This window comes from Canis lupus, chromosome 14 (assembly GCF_048164855.1).
Source record: "Canis lupus baileyi chromosome 14, mCanLup2.hap1, whole genome shotgun sequence".
In the NCBI taxonomy this organism is placed as follows: Eukaryota; Metazoa; Chordata; class Mammalia; order Carnivora; family Canidae; genus Canis; species Canis lupus.
Window position 1 is genome coordinate 61,151,784 of NC_132851.1, and position 19,674 is coordinate 61,171,457.

The 19,674-nt window shown below is 38.3% G+C and overlaps 1 protein-coding gene across 1 annotated transcript; it reads left to right on the top strand.

The window, feature by feature from the left end:
* The first annotated feature begins 856 nt into the window (after positions 1–856).
* Positions 857–12,331, top strand: LOC140604165 (UDP-glucuronosyltransferase 2B31-like). Its single transcript, XM_072775264.1, has 5 exons — positions 857–1,759; positions 6,755–6,903; positions 8,679–8,810; positions 10,718–10,805; positions 11,655–12,331. The coding sequence occupies exons 1-5, from the start codon at positions 988–990 to the stop codon at positions 11,876–11,878; spliced, it is 1,365 nt and encodes a 454-aa protein (XP_072631365.1). The 5' UTR covers positions 857–987; the 3' UTR covers positions 11,879–12,331.
* The last annotated feature ends 7,343 nt before the right edge of the window (positions 12,332–19,674 follow it).

Sequence of the window (19,674 nt, forward strand, 5' to 3'; positions counted from 1 at the left end):
ACGCAGGGAACATAGTCAGTAATTGTGGTGACATTGTGTAGTGACAAATGGAATTTACGCCTGTGAGCACACCCTAGCGGATAGACTTGTGGAATCACTATGTTGTAACAGGAAACTAATTAACATTGTGTGTCAACTGTACTTCAATAAAAAAGTAATAAAAATGATTTTTATAAAGTTCTCACCAGAAAAAAAGATAAGTGTGTGAGGTGATGGATGAGAATGGTGTAATCTCGTCACAATATATAAAGCGAATCAAGTCATCATGTTGTACACCTGACCACTGCACAATGTTATATCAAGGATCTCTCAATAAAGTCAAAAAAATTTTTTAAATAAAATAGTATGCTAATTAAAATAACCAGTCACAAAAGACACTTCATTTATACGAAATGCTCAAAACAGGAATATATATGACAAAAAAAGCAGACAAAATGTTGACTAAGGCTGGGAAATGCAGAAAATGAAGAGTTCCATTACAGAGTGAAGGTTTCCATTTGGGGTGATGAAAGTGCTCTAAAATTGATCACCGGAGCGGTTGCACAATTCTGTGAATATACTATGAACCCCTGAACTGTACACTTTAAATCTGGCACTTGTACGGTATGGAAGTACATGTCAACCAAATTTTTGTGAACAAAACAAAAACATCTCTCGGGTCATCATAACCAGAAAGATAATTTTCCTGTATAATAACTTTCATTCTTGTGTCAAGAGGACTGCAGTCACCTCGCAGCAGCGTCCTCGACACTCTTCCAAAATATATTACGTAAGACACATGACTTGCACCTTGACTCTTAGCTAGATGATAGGACTAAAATCATCAAACAGACATTACACACATTTGCATACAAACAAAGTCGTCTACTTTGGCTTTTTCCACTTGCCATCCAAATGCTCGGACAGTTCATATAATGTATTTACTTTGAAAGGTAGGAGTTATAGTTTAACTTCCTGATTGATGCTCCTCGGATATAAGTGCAAGCAATGGCAGAAGAAGGCAGGGATTTCAGAAGAAGCAGCGCATCCCCCAGGATGTCTATGAAATGGATTTCAGTGCTTCTGCTGCTACAGCTGAGCTGTTACTTTAGCTCTGGGAGTTGCGGAAAGGTGCTGGTGTGGCCCACGGAATACAGCCACTGGATCAATGTAAAGACAATCCTGGATGAACTTGTCCAGAGGGGTCATGAAGTGACTGTTCTGACATCGTCAGCTTCCATTCTTGTTGATCCGAACAAATTATCTGCTATTAAATTTGAGATTTATTCTGCACATTTATCTAGAGGTGATTTTGAGGCTTTGTTCATAAAACTGCTCAACATTTGGATATATGATATGCCAAAAGATTCATTTTGGACATATTTTTCAGTAATGCAAGAAATTTTTTGGGAATTTTATGAATGTGCTCAGAAGCTCTGTAAAGATGTAGTTTTGAACAAGAAACTCATGACAAAACTACAAGAATCAAAATTTGATCTCGTCCTTGCAGATACTATCATACCCTGCGGTGAGCTGCTGGCTGAGCTCCTTAAAATACCTTTAGTGTACAGTCTCCGTTTCTCTCCAGGCTACGCATTTGAGAAACACAGCGGAGGACTTCCTCTCCCTCCATCCTACGTACCTGTTATTCTGTCAGAATTAACTGATCAAATGACATTCATGGAGAGAGTAAAAAATATGATATATGTGCTTTATTTTGACTTTTGGTTCCAAACAATAAATGAGAAGAGTTGGGATCAGTTTTACAGCGAAGTACTAGGTAAGTCATGCTTTTCATTAGTAACATGAAGTCCTAATTCTCCTAGTGCTGGGGAGGAGAGTTTGTAGAAGTACTAAGAGGGAGGAAATTTGTCTTTTAGAAGTAAAATGATGACACGAAAGTATAAAATGATCTCTCAATCTCACAAACACATGCAAAGACTTATATGACAGGGCCAGTTAGAATCCCACTGTCCATTATGGGTACATCACACTCTAGGGAGTCAATAACTGACATTAGAGCACTGAGGAATTCTTGAACCAATGACATATCCATTCCATGTGTTTGTTTGTAATAGCTTTAAAAAGGGGTTTCTGTGGTTTGCTTTTTAATTTTTTCTCAGTATTTTATCCTTCCTGTTTATGAAATACACACTGAAAATATTACTTATGCTATGCTTTACTTTTTTAGAAGAATTTTAAGTCACAGCATTTTGAATCACGATTTCCTATATAACCCTCACCCCCCCACAGGCATAAGTTTCTCCATTATCAACATCCCCCATCAAAGTGGTACATTTGTTGCAACTCATGAACCTACACTGACACATTATTATCATCCAAAGTTCATAGTTTACGTAAGAGTTTACTCTCAGCTTGGTACATTTTATGAGTTTTAAAAATTTATAATGATATGCATCTACCACTATTAGAGTAGTTTCGCTGCTTTAAATTCTTCTCTACTATATTTATTTTCTATATATCCATTTTATTCCACTTTTTCCATGTTAAAAAAAACGGCATTAGAAATTTCACTATCTTGATGAAAGCAGACATGTCAACTGAGGAGTCATATATTTCTAGTACAACTGTCTATAGTGTTGAGGATAATATTCCCACTTGTTTCTTCAGTTTCCTTAGTTAAGAATTAAAGTGTTGGGATGCCTGGTGGCTCAGCGGTTAAGCGTCTGCCTTTGGCTCAGGGTGTGATCCTGGGGTCCCCGGACAGAGTCCCACATCAGGCTCCCTGCATGGAGCCTGCTTCACCCTAAGCCTGTGTCTCTGCCTCGCTGTCTGTCTCTCATGAATAAATAAAATCTTTTTTTAAAAAAGAACTAAAGTGTTTACATATTACCTGAAAGAAATTTTAGGATCAAGGGAATAACTTGCTGAATTGTAGAAATTAGACTGAGTATTCTAGGGAAAAGTGTTTCCATTGGTTAATTGACAGGGGACCTCAAAAAATTGTTTACATTTGCATCTGTCACTTTCGCAGCATTTCAGAATAAACAAATGCATGTTTAATTTGACAGTGGCTTAGGTTTAATAATGTTTTATGACTGTGAATACCTCCTTCATAATTCCTTCACCACAGCCAATTAGAAGGCTATGAGATACAATGGCTATGTTAGACTCAGGAATCTATAGTATGAAGTTTCTAATGATTACATATTCTTTCACCAGGGCTTATAAATCCTGGGTTTTTAAAATTTTTTTAAAGATATTTATTTATTTATTTATTTATTTATTTATTTATTTATTTATTTATTTATTTATTTATTATTTATTTATGAGAGACACACAGACAGAGAGAGAGAGGCAGAGACACAGGCAGAGGGAGAAGCAGGCTCCATGCAGGGAGCCTGATGTGGGACTCGATCCCGGGACTCCAGGATCACACCCTGGACAGAAGGTGGCGCTAAACCGCTGTGCCACCGGGGTTGCCCATAAATCCTGATTTAGAGTCTAAATCTTATTGAGGGGTGCACATACACGTTAATAGTTTACATTAAAAAAAAAAAAAAACTATGTTACTGCCCTAAAGGCGTAATGCGCCACAATTAAGAGTGCACGTTCTATTTCCGTACTTGTGGAAAATATTCCAGCTGTGACTTGCAAATATTATTTATTACATAAATATTATTAAGCTCCAAATATTAACTAATTACAATGGTCAATACAAGCCATACACCCCAAAAACTCACAGTTTTCTTGGAAAATCTAGGATCAAGGGAATAACTTGCTAAATTGTAGAAATTACACTGAGTACACGCGGGAAATGTGTTTCCATTGGTTAATTGATGGGGGGCTCAATAGTTTACATTTGCATCTGTTACTTTTGCAGAATTCAAGAATAAATAAATGCATGGTTTATTTTCATAGTGGCTTAGGTTAACAAATTGTTTGGTTTTGAACGTACTACTGTGATGTGAGAAATGAGTCTTACACTTTGTCTCTCATATTTGCATATGATCAATACATATATGCAAATGTATATATTTGCATCAATACATGTTTGTATCATATATGTATCTGTTAGCAAACTACAAATACTTTTAAGCCTTTTTTGTAACTAGTCAAAACTCCTTTCAGAAGATTCCATAGTAAATTCACATTCCATTATTCTCATTTCTTCTAAATGCTTGTAGTAGAAGTTGCTTGTTATGAGATTTTTTTGCTTCTTTATTTACTCTTAGTTTTCTACCACGTTTTAATTTTCATTCCAGGATAGTTAACAGAGTGTTATATTACTTTCAGGTGTACAATATAGTGATTCAACACTTCCATACATCACTCAGTGCTCATCATGAGTTCACTTCTTAATCCCCATCACCTATGTTACCCATCCCCCACATTCCCCTCCCCTCTGATAACCATCAGTTTTTTTCCCTACAGTTAAAATCTATTTCTTGGTTTCTCTCTCTCTTTTTGTATTTTGCTTGTTTGGTTGGTTCATTAAATTTGACATATGGGCAGCCCGGGTGGCTCAGCAGTTTAGCGCTGCCTTCAGCCAGGGTGTGATCCTGGAGACCCAGGATCGAGTCCCACCTCAGGCTCCCTGCATGGAGCCTGCTTCTCCCTCTGCCTGTGTCTCTGCCTCGCTCGCTCTCTCTGTGTCTCTTATGAATAAGTTAATAAAATCTTTAAAAAAAAATGCCTATGCATGTCTCCTGCCCATTTTTTAAATGTGTTATTTGTTCCCTGGGTGTCGTTGTTGAGTTTGATAAGCTCCTTATAGATGTTGGATACCATCTCTTTACTGAAAATGTCATTTGCAAATACCTTCTCCCAATCTGTAGGTTGCCTGTCAGGTTTGCTGATTATTTCCTTGGCTGTACAGAAGATTTTTATCTTGATGAAGTGCCAATAGTTCATTTTTGTTTTTGTTTCCTTACTACCATCAATATATCTAGTAAGAAATTGCTCTTGCTGAGGCCAAAGAGGTCACTGCGTGTTTTCTTCTCCTGGATTTTGATGGTTTTCCTGTCTCACGCTTAGGTCTTTCATTCCACCTTGAATTTATTTTTGTGTATACTATAAGAAAGTGGTCAAGTCACCCCGGGTGGCTCAGCGGTTAAGCGCCTCCTTCAGCCCAGGGCATGATCCTGGAGACCCTCCCACCTTGGACTCCCTGCATGGAGCCTGCTTCTCCCTCTGCCTGTGTCTCTGCCTCTCTCTCTCTCTCTCTCTTTGTCTCTCATGAATAAAAAAATAAAATAAAGTAAAATAAAATAAAATAAAATACTAAAAATAAAAATAGAATAAAAAAGGGATCCCTGGGTAGCGCAGCGGTTTGGTGCCTGCCTTCGGCCCAGGGCACGATCCTGGAGACCCGGGATCAAATCCCACGTCGGGCTTCCAGTGCATGGAGCCTGCTTCTCCCTCTGCCTATGTCTCTGCCTCTCTCTCTCTCTGTGACTATCATAAATAAATAAAAATTTTTAAAAAAGGATAAAAAAATAAAAGAAGACTAAAAAAAAATGTGGTCCAGTTTCATTCTTTTCCATGTTGCTGTCCAATATTCCCAACACCAAGAAACTGTCATTTTCCCATTGGATATTCTTTCCTGCTTTGTCAAAGATTAATTGCCCATATAATTGTGGGTTCATTTCTGGGTTTTCTATGCTCTTCCATTGATCTATGTGTCTATTTTTGTGTCACGACCATACTGTTTTGATCATTATAACTTTGTAGCATGACTTGAACTCTTGTATTGTGATACGTCCAGTTTGGTTGTTTTTCTTTTTCAAGATAGCTCTGGTCATTTGAAATCTTTTGTCGTTCCAACAAATCTTAAGATCGTTTGCTCCAGTTCTGTGAAAAATGCTGTTGGTATTTTGATAGGGATCACACTAAATCTAAAGTTTGCCTTGGGTATTATAGACAGTTCAATACTATTCTTCCAAGTTTTGTGCATGGAATGCCTTTTATCCTCAATTTCTTTCATCAGTATTTTATAGTTTTCAGAGTACAGGTCTTTCACCTCTTTGGTTAAGTTTTATTATTTTTGGTGCAATGGGAAACAGGATAGTTTTCTTAATGTCTCTCTTCTGCTGCATTATTAGTACATAGAAATATAACAGATTTCTGTACACTGATTTGTATCCTGTGACTTTACTGAATTAGTTTATCAGTTCTAGGACTTTTCTGCTTAAGTCCTCAGGGTTTTCTATACAGAGTATCATGTCAACTGCAAATAGTGACAGTTTTATTTTTTCCTGACCAATTTGGATGGTTTTATTTCTTTTCATTGTCTCATTGCTGTAGCCAGGACTTCTAGTCCTATGTTGAATAAAAGTGGTAAGGGTGGACATCCTTGTCTTGTGCCTGACCTTAGAGGAGAAGCTCTCAGTTGTTTCCCTTTGAGTATGATGTTCACTGTGGGTTTTCCATTTTAGCCTTTATTTTGTTGAGGTATGTTCCCTCGAAACCAATGTTGCTGAGGGTTTTATCTTCAATGGCTGTTCTACTTTGTCAAATGCCTTTTCTGCATATGTGGAAATGATCATATACTTTTTATCCTTTCTCTTATTTTTTTTTTAGCTTTCTAAAGATTGATTGATTGATTGATTGATGATAGACACAGAGAGAGAGAGAGAGGCAGAGACACAGGCAGAGGGAGAAGCAGGCTCCATGCCAGGAGCCCGAGGCAGGAATCGATCTCGGGACTCCAGGATCACGCCCTGAGCCAAAGGGAGGCGCCATACTGCTCAGCCACCCAGGGATACCCATCCTTTCTCTTATTGATGTGATCTGTTTGTTTTTTCCCCTTCAGGAAGACCCACTACACTATATGAGTTAATGAGGAAAGCTGATATATGGCTCATTCGAACCTACTGGGATTTTGAATATCCTCACCCACTCTTACCACATTTTGACTTTGTTGGAGGCCTCCACTGCAAACCCGCCAAATCCCTGCCTACGGTACCTGATTCCTGTTTCTTTTGCTTTGTTTTCTCTGGGCCATTTTTGTAGCTTAAAAAGATCATTCCTCAACAATGGTGTGTGCCCCAACAATATCTGCAGGCAAATCTAATGTTTCCTTGCTGTCATTCCAACTTTACACAATTCCTCATTTGAGATTCCAAGGTTTGATGACTTAGAGCATTAACAGGTTTAATTAATATATGAGAACATATGTTTTCCGCCACACACCAAGGCCAGACAAAATCTCAGTAAACCTGAGCACAGAGAAAGCTACACTGTGTATATAATGAGGACCATGAATTCTGCATATTTAATAAAGACCAAATAACTCCTACCACTTATATCTGAAAAAATCCATAGTATAAAATTGCAAAACTACACTCTTAGCATATAAGGTGAAAATCTTCATGAAAAAAGCAATGATGTAATAAGATTTAGGTTGATATTGAACCTTCAAGACATAATTGAAAAATAAGCATCCCTTACTGAATTACTTGATGGTCTCTTCATCATGCTGGATGTCTACTAGAGGAATGAGCCACTGTGATTACATCTACCCTTGCCCAGATTCCACAAAAGGTTAGATAAATAACCTTAATCATATATAACTACCTAATGAGTCTGTTAAACTCTGCAAAGGGTCTGATTACCCTGAAACTAAGATCTTATTCAATGGTTAACCTAATATCGATTTTGATTGCAAAATATTTAGGTGTATATGGTAACTTTCTCAAGGTCTAAATCCTGATGTAAAACTAGCAAAAGTTCTATTCAGTCTAACACAAGTGTCCATCAACAGATAAATCCATAAACAAAATGTATTTACACACAACGGAATATTCGGCCTAAAATAGAAGAAAATTCTAACACCTACTCCAAAGTGGCAAAGCTTTGGAATATTATGCTAAGTGAAAGTGGGCAATCATAAAGAAACAAATACTGTATGATTCCCCTGATATAAGGTATCCAGATCACTCAAGTTCACAGAAATACAAAGTATAATGATGGTTGATAAAGATGGTCAAGGAGGGGGGATCAGTGGGTGGCTCAGCGATTTAGCACCTGCCTTTGGCCGAGGACCTGATCCTAGAGACCCGGTATCGAGTCCCAAATCGGACTCCCTGCATGGAGCATGCGTCTCCCTCTGCCTGTGTCTCTGCCTCTCTATCTCTGTTTCTCATGAATAAAAAGATAAAATCTTTAAAAAAAATAAAAAAAAAATAAAGATGGTCTATGAGGGAATCGGTAATTGTTATATAATGGGTACTGAGATCCAATTTAACAAGGTGAAAAAGTTCTGGTGATTAGTTGACCAACAGTATAAAATATACACACTATTGAACTGCATACTCAGATATACTTAAAATGATAATTTTTATGTGTAGTTTATCACAATAAGAATCAATATAGGCATTACTCTAATAATTCTTGATGATATTTGATATCTATCTTTAATTGAAGAAAAATTTTTAAAGATTTATTTATTTATTTATTTATTTATTTATTTATTTATTTATGAGAGAGAGAGAGAGAGACTGCACATCGGGTGGGGGAAGGGAGCAGAAGGAGAGAGAGAACACCCAGGAAAGTCCCCTCTGGGCACAGAGCTAGACCCAGGGCTCAATCTCACAATCCCGCAATCATAACCTGAGCCCAAATCAAGAGTCGGATGCTGAAACGACTGAGCCTCTCACGCAACCTCATAGAAATTCATTCAGTGGTGTTTGCTATGCTGTTTCTCCTTTTTGATGGAGTTAACTTTTTCTTCACAGGAAATGGAAGAGTTTGTCCAGAGCTCTGGAGAAAACGGTATTGTGGTGTTTTCTCTAGGGTCAATGATCAATAACATGCCAGAGGAAAGAGCCAATGTGATCGCATCAGCCCTTGCCCAGATTCCACAAAAGGTTAGATAGAGTACCTTAATTGTATACAACTACTTAATGAGGCTGTTAAACTCTGTAAAGGGCCGGATTACCCTTTCCTTCATGACATGAACATCATTATGATAGCTCCAATTTACCTCAAACATGAGGAAAATATAAATGGCAGATGCTAAGTACTACAGAAGTTGTTTTGACAATAACTTTGGCATTAACATTGAGATTGGAGAGAAATATATTTAGGACGTGCAGAGTAAAGCTTGGTATTGTAATGTGTCCTGGGCAGGAATAGCAATCACCAAATTCTGTCTGTCATTCTTTCCTTTTCCTTACAAGATCTGCATTCCTTTCAAGATTTCCAAGGGCACTGCCTACCTCATAGCTGTTCTCAGAAAGGAGTTAAATTTCAACAGTTATGTTAAAGAGGAACTGATAAAAGTCTGAAAAGCACCCTGCAGTTTACCCTTATCAGATAATCCAGGTTTCTCTTCCTTCCCCTAAATTTTGAGATAAGCCTCCTCAGTGTGCTGTTCAGAAAAACAATCACCAAACTATGTCTAGGCTTTCCTCCAGCCAAGATGACTTAGAGAAAGAGAAAAATTGACATGACTGATGAAATGGGCCCTATTACGAGTGAAAGAGTAAGATCAATGAAAAGGGAGAAGATGGGTCCACTCCTCAAGGTGACCAAGTGCTTATTAATATCTGGTTCCAAAGGACTCTAACTTATCAGAATAATAACTGCTCCCAATTAAGGAAGGAAAAAGAAACGTATTAAGGAGTCAACCGGAAAAAAAGTCTAGCATGGGAAAGTTTCATATGCCTCTTTCTACATAAACTACAGTAGTAAATTCTTTTCCAATACATAGAATGCACCTGGCATATTTGGGTATTTGTGAACTACTTTTCGGTCACTGTAATAGTTTCTCCTTATGCTAATTTTTGCTTACCATCGCAAGTTACTTTAACATGCATATAGCAAATATATACTACCCAGTGTAAACTATAATCCAGTTATGAGGATTGCTGGGAAATTCTAAAATCAGAATCTATTTAGTACTGGCAATGGAAATTGCTTGGGCATAGATTTCATATCAATCAATGCTGTCAGTGCTTTGTAGTGCATCACTGAAATGTCAACAACCAGTTCAATAAAACTTAGCACCACTACACTTTGGAGTTTTTTTGACACGTACACTGTTATTTCTGAAGTGCCAACAGGCTTTTCTTCCCACATGTAAAGAACTGCCAAACCAAGAAATACTAATAATATTCTGCATTCATGTAAAAAAATTACCTTTTTCTTGGAAGTAGTGCCTAATCATTAGTAATGTGAAAGAAGTTAAACGTACTAAGGAGAAATTATTGATATTAATGAATTACTATTAAGCAGAATTACTTGTTTCTCACAAGCAGCAGATTGCACATTTAGCTTTTTTGGGTATCAAAACATGTAAAACTCAAATAAAAGGACTTATGGAACAAGTGGCTATGAACAAGTGGATATAAGGGAACGTCCTTCTGTATCACTTAAAAAGATGTAAATAGGTTGGTATTACATTGGAAGATGAAAGCAATGATAACAGACAAAGGTGTGGATCTTAGTAATTTCCTATTCGTTTGCACTAGAATTATAGTAACTGCCTAAAATTTCTGTAATGCTTGAATTTGTCCTTGATAATCTCATCTAATCCTCATGTGTGAAATATTATGATTACATTCATACTTGCTTGAATATAAAAATAAGTAACAAAATGGGGGTATTCTTACTATACTAGGGTTTTAGTAGTCTCATTTTTAATATCTTTTGTCCTTGTTATTTATCAGTCAATGAAAGGAGTCTAACTAGATCATCTCTTAATTTCTTTAAAATGTTCACAAGCTATAACTTCAAAGTTCAACTCATGAAATAAGGTATTTTTCTTTCTAAGGTTCTATGGAGATTTGATGGCAAGAAACCAGACACCTTAGGGCCAAATACTCGGCTGTATAAGTGGATTCCCCAGAATGACCTTCTTGGTAAGAATCTGGAAAATATTGAACTGAAAGGAACTCTAAACAAAATGATAACAGTTAATCAAAAAGCAGTCTGATTGAGCATTTACTACTCAAAAACTCAAAACTAAAACTTAACTTTCTTACATATATTTTGCAGACCTAGAGGGAAAAAGATAAGCTACAACAGTTGGCATGTTGTTATACACAGTCCCATTCCTTAGGGCCAGAATCAAAGTACCTGTATTTCAGCTGTAATTACTTCTCCCACATAATTTGTTACTAACTACCTAGAACATCGCTCTGTCTCCGAATTTTCCCACCTTATTCCTATCCTTTCTCCTTCTGCATGGGTATTCAGTGCCAATGAAAAATAATAGCCTCTCTTTTATTACCAGTGACCCTACATTTTCTCTAGAAAAATACCATAATCTTTTCCATGAAGTCACAACACATTTCATGATAAAGTGCTATCTTTCCTTCCCCTGATTTGAGCCACCAGCATCACACTTCCTGCTGCCTTGACACCCTACATGTGAAACTCAGGGACTTTACTGTGCCTTTAAGAGAATATGTTCTAACATGCCACCTGCCTTTCTTTTTTTTGCACCCTTTCCCTTTTTTTGGTGATAACCAGAATGTTATCGTTCAATTTGTCTGTCCAGCAATCTTGTATTCATTTTTCAAGTTACAAGCACCACACCAATCTTCATTTACCTCTCCAGCACATTTATGTGCTTCTTGCGCTGAGAGCCAAAAGACATTTGAATGCTGTTTCATGTTTATATAATAACATATGTCTTATGTTGCCCAATTCTCATTTGATTTCTAAGACTTACAGTTAATAATGTGCTGAGATTCATCCAATCCTAGGTCATCCGAAAACCAAAGCCTTTATAACCCATGGTGGAACCAACGGCATCTATGAGGCGATCTACCACGGGATCCCCATGGTGGGCATTCCCTTGTTTGCCGATCAAGCTGATAACATTGTTCACATGAAAGCTAAGGGAGCAGCTATCAGACTGGACTTCAGCACAATGTCTAGTGCAGACTTGCTCAATGCATTGAGGATGGTCATTAATGACCCTTCGTGAGTATTACTTTTTTTTTAATAGATGGAATTTATCGATAGATTCTTCAGTCAACGGTGGCTGCGAGTTTCCTCCCATTCTTAAGAGGCTAATTTGGAAAGAAGCCAAGTGATAGAACGGATCTTAAATCTACTTTTATTTTCAACCAGACATTTATTTCACAGTTGCATTTAAATCCCTTTGACTTAATGGGCAACCAATTACTGCAACATTTTTCTACATACACAAATGCAAACTATTATAGAGTAACTGTAAGAACATTTCAAAGTTCCTATGATAGAAACCATAGAATGAAAGAATGAAGAACTTGAAGTCATGTAAAGTGACTCAATTCAGTACCAAAATTTCCAAAGCTATAAATCTCTTTTTCCTTAAACATTGATTTTGGTCCTCATTGTTAATATATTTTATAATATGTAATTTGTGTACCATAAAACTAAAAGTATAAAACTCAAATACGTGTAGTGTATTATGGAATTATGAAACCATCACTATAATCTAAGTTTGGGACATTTTCATTAGCCCAAGAAGAAATCACATACGACTGACTTAGAAGTCTTTGCCCATTTCTCTTGCCTCAAGTAAACATTAATCTACTTCTGTCTCTACAAATAATACATGGTATTAAAACAGTGAGAATGGGATTCAAAGAGCTGAAAACCAAGACACAGACACTTAAAAAAAAAAGAGAGAGAGAGAAAGGGGTGGGGGAGGGGGGAGGGGCAGAGAAAGGAAAAGAGAGAGAGAACCTTGAGCAGGCTCCATGCTAGCTTCAAGCCCGACACAGGGCTTGATCTCAAGAGTCTGAGATCATGACCTGAGCTGAAATCAGAAGGTGGATGCTTAAATATCTGAGCTACGCAGGTATCCCCCACACCCCCACCCCCCGCCAAGAAACACACTCATAACCATAGAGAACCAACTGATGGTTACCAGAGGGGAAGTGGCTGAGGAATAGGTTAAATGGGAGCTGTTAAATGGCCTCCTGATGTGATGAGCACCAGATGTTCTATGGACTGTGGAATCACTAAATTCTATACCTGAAACTAATATTACACTGTATGTTACCTAACTGGAATTTCAATAAAAACTTAGAAAGGAAAAAAGATCAACAAGAACCTATAACATTTGAAATATGAGCCACTTTTTTATACCCACTCAACTCATTGCAACAGAAACTCCAATGCTAGTAGGTGCAGAAAATATGAACTATTGAGTAGACTCAAGATGAAAAAGAAAATCTGCATAGGTATGTAGAAGACCTGTTTCATCTGATCCTAGGAATTCAGCTAGATAGCTATCAAATCATCTTTTTTTTTAAGATTTTTATTTATTTATTCATGAGAGACAGAGGCGGAGACACAGGTCAAGGGAGAAGATTCTGAACACCTGATAACTCATCTGGTGATCTAAGAAAATAGCTGCAACTCTACAAAAGTGACAACTTTCTGCAACGCCGAAGGTGCAGAGAGGTGAATCTGAGGTGATACATGAGAAGATAAACCCCAGGGGTAGGCAGCTTCTGGCAGCCAGCTGCTGAAAAGTGGTAGGGTAGCAGAGCACAAAATCAGAACTTTTTGAAGTCTGCTCTGGGGAGGGATCTCCTGGCCTGAGAGCTGCTCAGGTGGTGAAGCAGGGGCAGAATCCTAGGTGGGGTCATAGGCTCCTTGGGGGTCACAGGAAGACCGGGGGTGCTGTAGTGTGAAGGAGTTCCGGGGCATAGGTGTGGGGGAAACTGGGCACAATCAGCAAGTCCAGGAGCGGGCCGGCAGCTCAGGGTGGCCATAAACCACGAACCCTGCACAGAATGCATGCCCAATCTCCAAGCAGGGGCCCAACAAGTAGCAGAACCAGTGAGATGCCCTTCCCTCCCCCAGGAGGAGTAGCATGTATGGGAGCGCCATGGGAGTCTGCGTGGTTTGGAGACTCAAAACAGGGGTCATGTGCCTGAGATAGAAACAGTCACAGTCTGGGTGAACACGGAGTGTGGACAGGGACCAGGGAGACAGGAGTGAGTGTATGCTTTTCCCTGAGGGCACACTGAACAGTGGGCTCATGAGCTCTTGGCTCCAGGGCTGGAGACTGGGAGGCCACCATTTGCACGCCCATCCCCTGAAGCTGTGCAGAGAGCCTTCAGGGAACCTAAGCCACCTAGAGCAATCCTGAGCACATGACTTAGCCTGGCCCCCTGGCAAGGGTTCTGTGCAATCCCGCCTGGGCCAAAGACACCTGAGAATCAGTGCAACGAGCCCCTCCCCCCAGAAGTTCAGCAGGAACATCCAGCCGAGATCAAGTCTACCAAACACTGAGTCCTGCAAAACGCAGGCATAGGGGAATACAGCATATAGAATGCATGGTTGTATTTTTATCTCCCCCTACTATTATTTAGTCTTTCAATTTTATTTTTCCTCTATTTTTCTCAACCAATTTGTTATTTTATCAACTTTTTAAAAATCTTTCTTTATTTTCATTTTTACGGTTAGTTCCATTCTACCCTTTCATTGTATTTAATTTTATATATATATATATATATATATATATATACACACATATATACGTATACATATATATCCTTTGTGTGTTTGTGTGTGTATATATATATATATATATATATATATATATATATATACAGGATTTTTTTTCCTTTCTTTAAAATTTTGGGATGCACTTTCTTCTAATAGACAGAAATACACCCAGACTCTAGTGTATGGCTGTATTCTCTTCACCTGTCTGATCATATTCACTCTTTTTGTTTTGTTTCGTTATTCTTTTATTTTATTTTTCCTGTTTTGTCAAAGTCTTCCTTAAATTTCATTTTTACACTTACATGTTCAAGGGATTAACTTTATTTTTCATTCCCTTGCAATTTTGAGATACAAAACCCAACCAAAATATAGTCAGGATACCCTGCATTGCTCCTTTCTGTTCACCTTTCTGTTTATTCCTTCCCTTTCTTTGTCTTTTAATTTTTATAGTTACATTCTATCCTTTCATTGCATTTAATTCTTTTCATGATATGTTTTTCTTTCCTTAGAAGTCTGGGATCTAGTTTTCTAACAAATGGACCAATATACACAGAGGATCTAGTGCTTTTTTTCTATTCTGTTCACCTCTGTGATTATTTTCTCTCTCTCTCTCTCTCTCTCTCTCTCTCTCTCTCTCTCTCAGTTCAGGGTCTCTTCTGATTTGTTTTGTGTCTATTTCTCTGAGGTTGTTCTTGCCATTTTAGTATTTTAACCCTCATGTATATATTCTTCTCTGGGTAGAACAACAACATGGAAAAACTCACCTCAAAAAAGAGAACAAGAGGGGCACCTGGGTGGCTCAGTTGGTTTAGCATCTGCTTTTGGCCCAGGTCATGATCCCAGAGTCCAAGGATCGAGACCTGTGTCAGGCTCCCTGCTCAGTAGAGAGCCTGCTTCAACTTCTACCCGCTGCTCATGCTCTCTGTCACTATCTCTGTCTCTCTCTCTGTCTCTCTCTCTCTCTCAAGTAAATACATAAAATCTCTTTAAAAAAAAAAAGGAAGAGGAAGAAAAAAGAGAATAAGAAGCAGCACTGACTGTCAGGCCCTAATCAATATGAACATAAGTAAGATATTGGACCTAAAGTTCAGAATGATGTTTATAAAGATACTAGTGGGGCTTGCAAAAGCATGCAAGACACTACAGAACCCCTTTCTGGAGAAATAAAAGAACTGAGATCCAATCAAGTCGAAATTAAAAAGGCTATTAATGAGATGCAATAAAAAATGGAGTCTTCAACTGCTAGGATAAATGAGGCAGAAGAGAGAAATACTGATCTAGGAGATAAAATGATGGAGAATAGAGTCCCTGAGGAAAAGAGAGATAAACAAGTACTGGATCAGCAGGGGAGAGTTCGAGAGATAAGTGATGCCACAAAGCAAAACAGTATTAGAAACACTGGAATCCCAGAAGAGCCGGAAAGAGAGAGGGGCAAAAGGTATATTGGAGAAAATTATAGCAGAGAACCTCCCTAATGTGGAGAAAGAATGAGGTATCTAAGTTCAAGAGTCATAGAGAATCCCCTCAAAATCAATAAAAATAGGTCAACAGCCTGACCTATAATAGAGAAACTTACAAATCTCAGAGACCAAGAGAAAACCCTGAAAGCAGCTCAGGACAAGAGGTCTGTAACCTGCAAGGGTAGAAACATTAGACTGGCAACAGACCTATGCACAGAGACCTGTGAGGCCAGAAAGAACTGGCATGATATATTCAAGGTGTGAGATGAGAAAAATATGCAGCAGCTAGGATCTCGATCAAAATAAAAGGAGAGAGAAAAAGTTTCCAGAAACTAAAAGCTTTTGTGATCACCAAACTTGCCCTACAAGAAGTATTTTAAAAGATCCTTTAAGCAAAGAACAAGCCCCAAAGTCACGTAGGCCAAAAGGGAACAGAAACCATATACAGAAACAGTAACGTTACAAGTAACACTATGGCACTAATTTCATATCTTTCAACAGTTGCCCTGAATGTGAAGGGACTAAATGCCCCAATCAAAAGAAACAGGTATCAGACTGGACAAAAGAGCAAGCCTCATTGATATGCTGTCAGAAGAGCCTCATTTTAGACCTAAAAGTACCTCCGGATTGAAAATGAGGGGGTGGAGAACTATTTATCATGCTAATGGACATCAAAAGAAAACCGAGGTAGCAATCTTTATAGCTGACAAATTAGATTTTAAACCAAAGATGTTAATAAGAGATGAGAAAGGACAGTAATATCCTAATTTTTTATACCACATCATGATTAAAAAGTCTATGCAATAAATTCTAACAACTGTAATATTGATATCCCTAACACGGCAGCAGCCAGTTGCACAAGCCAATTAATAGCAAAGTTAAGGAAACACAACACCTATAATCACAATAATAGTAGAGGACTTTAACACCCCCCTCACTGCAACAGACAGATGGATCATCTAAGCAGAAGACCAACAAGGAAACAAGGGCTTTAAATGACACGTTGGACCAGATGGACTTAACAGATCTATTTAGAACATTTCATCCTAAAGCAACAGAATACATTCTTCTCAAGTGCACATGAAACATTCTCCAAAATAGATCACATAAAGGGTCACAAATGAGGTCTCAACCAGTACCAAAAGATTGGGATCATTCCCTGGATATTTTCACAAAACAATGCTTTGAAACTGGAACTCAGTCACAAGAGGAAACTTGAACTCAAATACGTGAAGGCTAAAGAGCATCCTACTAAAATAACGATTGGGCCAATCAGGAAATTACAGATTAAAAAAAACTCCATGGAAATAAACGCAAAAGAAAACACAACTGTTCAAAGCCTGTGAGATGTGGCAAGGGCGGCTCTTAGAGGGAAGTATAGAGCAATACAAGCCTTTCTCAGGAAACTAGAAGTTTCAAATACACAACCGAATCTTACCCTGAAAAGGGAAATAACACAAATCAAACCTAAACCCAGCAGAAGAAGAATAACAAAGATTAGAGCAGAAATCAATGTACTAGAAACCTAAGAACAGTAGAACAGATCAACAAAACCAAGCTGGTTCTTCGAATGAACTAATCAGATCAATAAACCCCTGGCCAGACTTATCCAAAAGAAAAGAGAATGGACCCAAATGAAAAAAAAAAAAATCAAGAATGAAAGCGGAGGGATCACAACCAACACCAAAGAAACACACACAATTATAACAGCATATTATGAGGAACTATATGCCAACAAATTGGGCAATCTGGAAGAAATGGATGCATCCCTCGAGAAGTATAAACGACCAAAACTGAAAAAGGAAGAAATAGAAAAACTGAAGAGCCATAACCACAAAGGAAATAAAAAACCCCCCAACAATCAAGAGTCCAGGGCCAGATGGCTTCCCAGAGGAATTCTACCAAACATTTAAAGAAAAATTAATATCTATTCTTCTGAAGCTATTTCCAAAAATAGAAATGGAAGGAAAACTTCTAAACTCTTTCTATGAGGGCAGCAATACCCTGATCCCAAAACCAGACAAAGACCACACTAAAAAGGAGAATTCTAGAACAATATCCCTGATGGAACATGGATGCCAAAATTCTCACCAAGATACTAGGATCCAATAGTACATTAAAAGGATTATTCCCCACGACCAAGTGCGATTTATTCCTCGCCTACAGGGATGGCTCAACATCTGCAAATCAATCAAAGTGATACACCACATTAATAAAAGAAAGAACAAGAATCATATGATCCTCTCAATAGATGCAGAAAAAGCATTTGACAAAGTACAGTCTTCCTTCTGATTAGACTCTTCACAGTGTAGGGATGGAGGGAACAGACCTCAGTATTATAAAAGCCATGTATAAAACCCAAAGGCAACCATCATTCTCCATGGGGAAGAACCGAGAACTTTTTCCCTAAGGTCAGGAACACGTCAGGGATGCCCACTATCACCACTGCTGTTCAACATAGTACTAGAAGTCCTAGCCTCAGCAATCAGACAACAAAAAGAAATATAAGGCATCCAAATCAGCAAGGAAAATGTCAAAGTTTCAGTCTTTGCAGACAACATGATACTCTATGTGGAAAGCCCAAAAGACCCCACCCCAACATTGCTAGAACTCATACAGGAATTGGGCAAAGTGGCAGGATATAATACCAATGCACAGAAATCAGTTGCATTTTTAGACACTAACAATGAGACAGCAAAAAAGAGGATTTAAGGAGTCAATCCCATTTGTAATTGCACTCGAAATCATGAGATGCCTCGGAATAAACCTAGCCAAAGAGGCAAAAGACCTGCACTCAGAGGACTAGAGAACTCCCATGAAAGAAACTGAGGAAGACAGAGAAATGGAAAAAGGTTCCACGCTCATAGGCTGGAAGAACAAATATTGTTAAAATGTCTATGCTACCTAGAGTAATCTATACATTCCATGCAGTCCCTATCAAAATACCATCCACTTTTTTCGCAGAGCTGGGACCAATAATCCTAAAATTTGGACGGAACCAGCAAAGACCCCAAATAGCCAAACGACTCTTGAAAAGGAAAACCAAAGCTGGGGCCATCACAATTTCAGACTTTAAGCTCTGTAATCATCAAGACAATATGGTGATCAGACACAGAGATCAAAAGAACAGAATAGAGAACCCAGAAATGGACCCTCGACTCTATGGTTAACTAATCTTTGACAGAGCAGGAAAGGATATCCAATGGTAACAGTCTCTTCAACAAGTGGTTTTGAGAATATTGGACAGCCACATGCAAAAGAATGAAACTGGACCATTTTCTTACACCACACACACAAATAGAAAGACCTAAATGCGAGACAGGAAACCATCAAAATCCTGGAGGAAAAATGCATGCAGAAATCTCTTTGACCGTGGCTGCAGCTCTGGCCTGACCGCTCTCCAAGGGCAAGGGAAACAAAGGCAAAAATGAACTATTGGGACTTCATCAAGATAGAAACAAACAAACAAAACTTTTGCACAGCAAAGGACTCCGTGGACAAAACCCAAAAGACAGCCTACAGGATGGGACAAGATATTTGCAAATGTCTTATCAGATAAAGGGCTAGTATCCAAAATCTATAAAGAATGTATCAAACTCAAGGCCCAAAGAATAAAGAATCCAATCAAGAAATGGGCAGAAGACAGGAACAGACATTTCTCCAAAGAAGACATACAAATGGCCAACGGACACATGACAAATGCTCCACATCACCAGCCATCAGGGAGATTCACGTCAAAATCACAATGAGATACCACTTCACACGGGTCAGAAGGCCTAATTAACAAGTCAAGAAACAACACATGTTGGCGAGG

Excerpts from the sequence above, each read along its gene's own strand:
- LOC140604165 (XM_072775264.1), top strand. The coding sequence starts at position 988 with ATGGCAGAAGAAGGCAGGGATTTCAGAAGAAGCAGCGCATCCCCCAGG. Across the intron at positions 6,904-8,678 it reads CCGCCAAATCCCTGCCTACG|GAAATGGAAGAGTTTGTCCA; the intron begins GTACCTGATTCC and ends TTTTCTTCACAG. Across the intron at positions 10,806-11,654 it reads TCCCCAGAATGACCTTCTTG|GTCATCCGAAAACCAAAGCC; the intron begins GTAAGAATCTGG and ends ATCCAATCCTAG.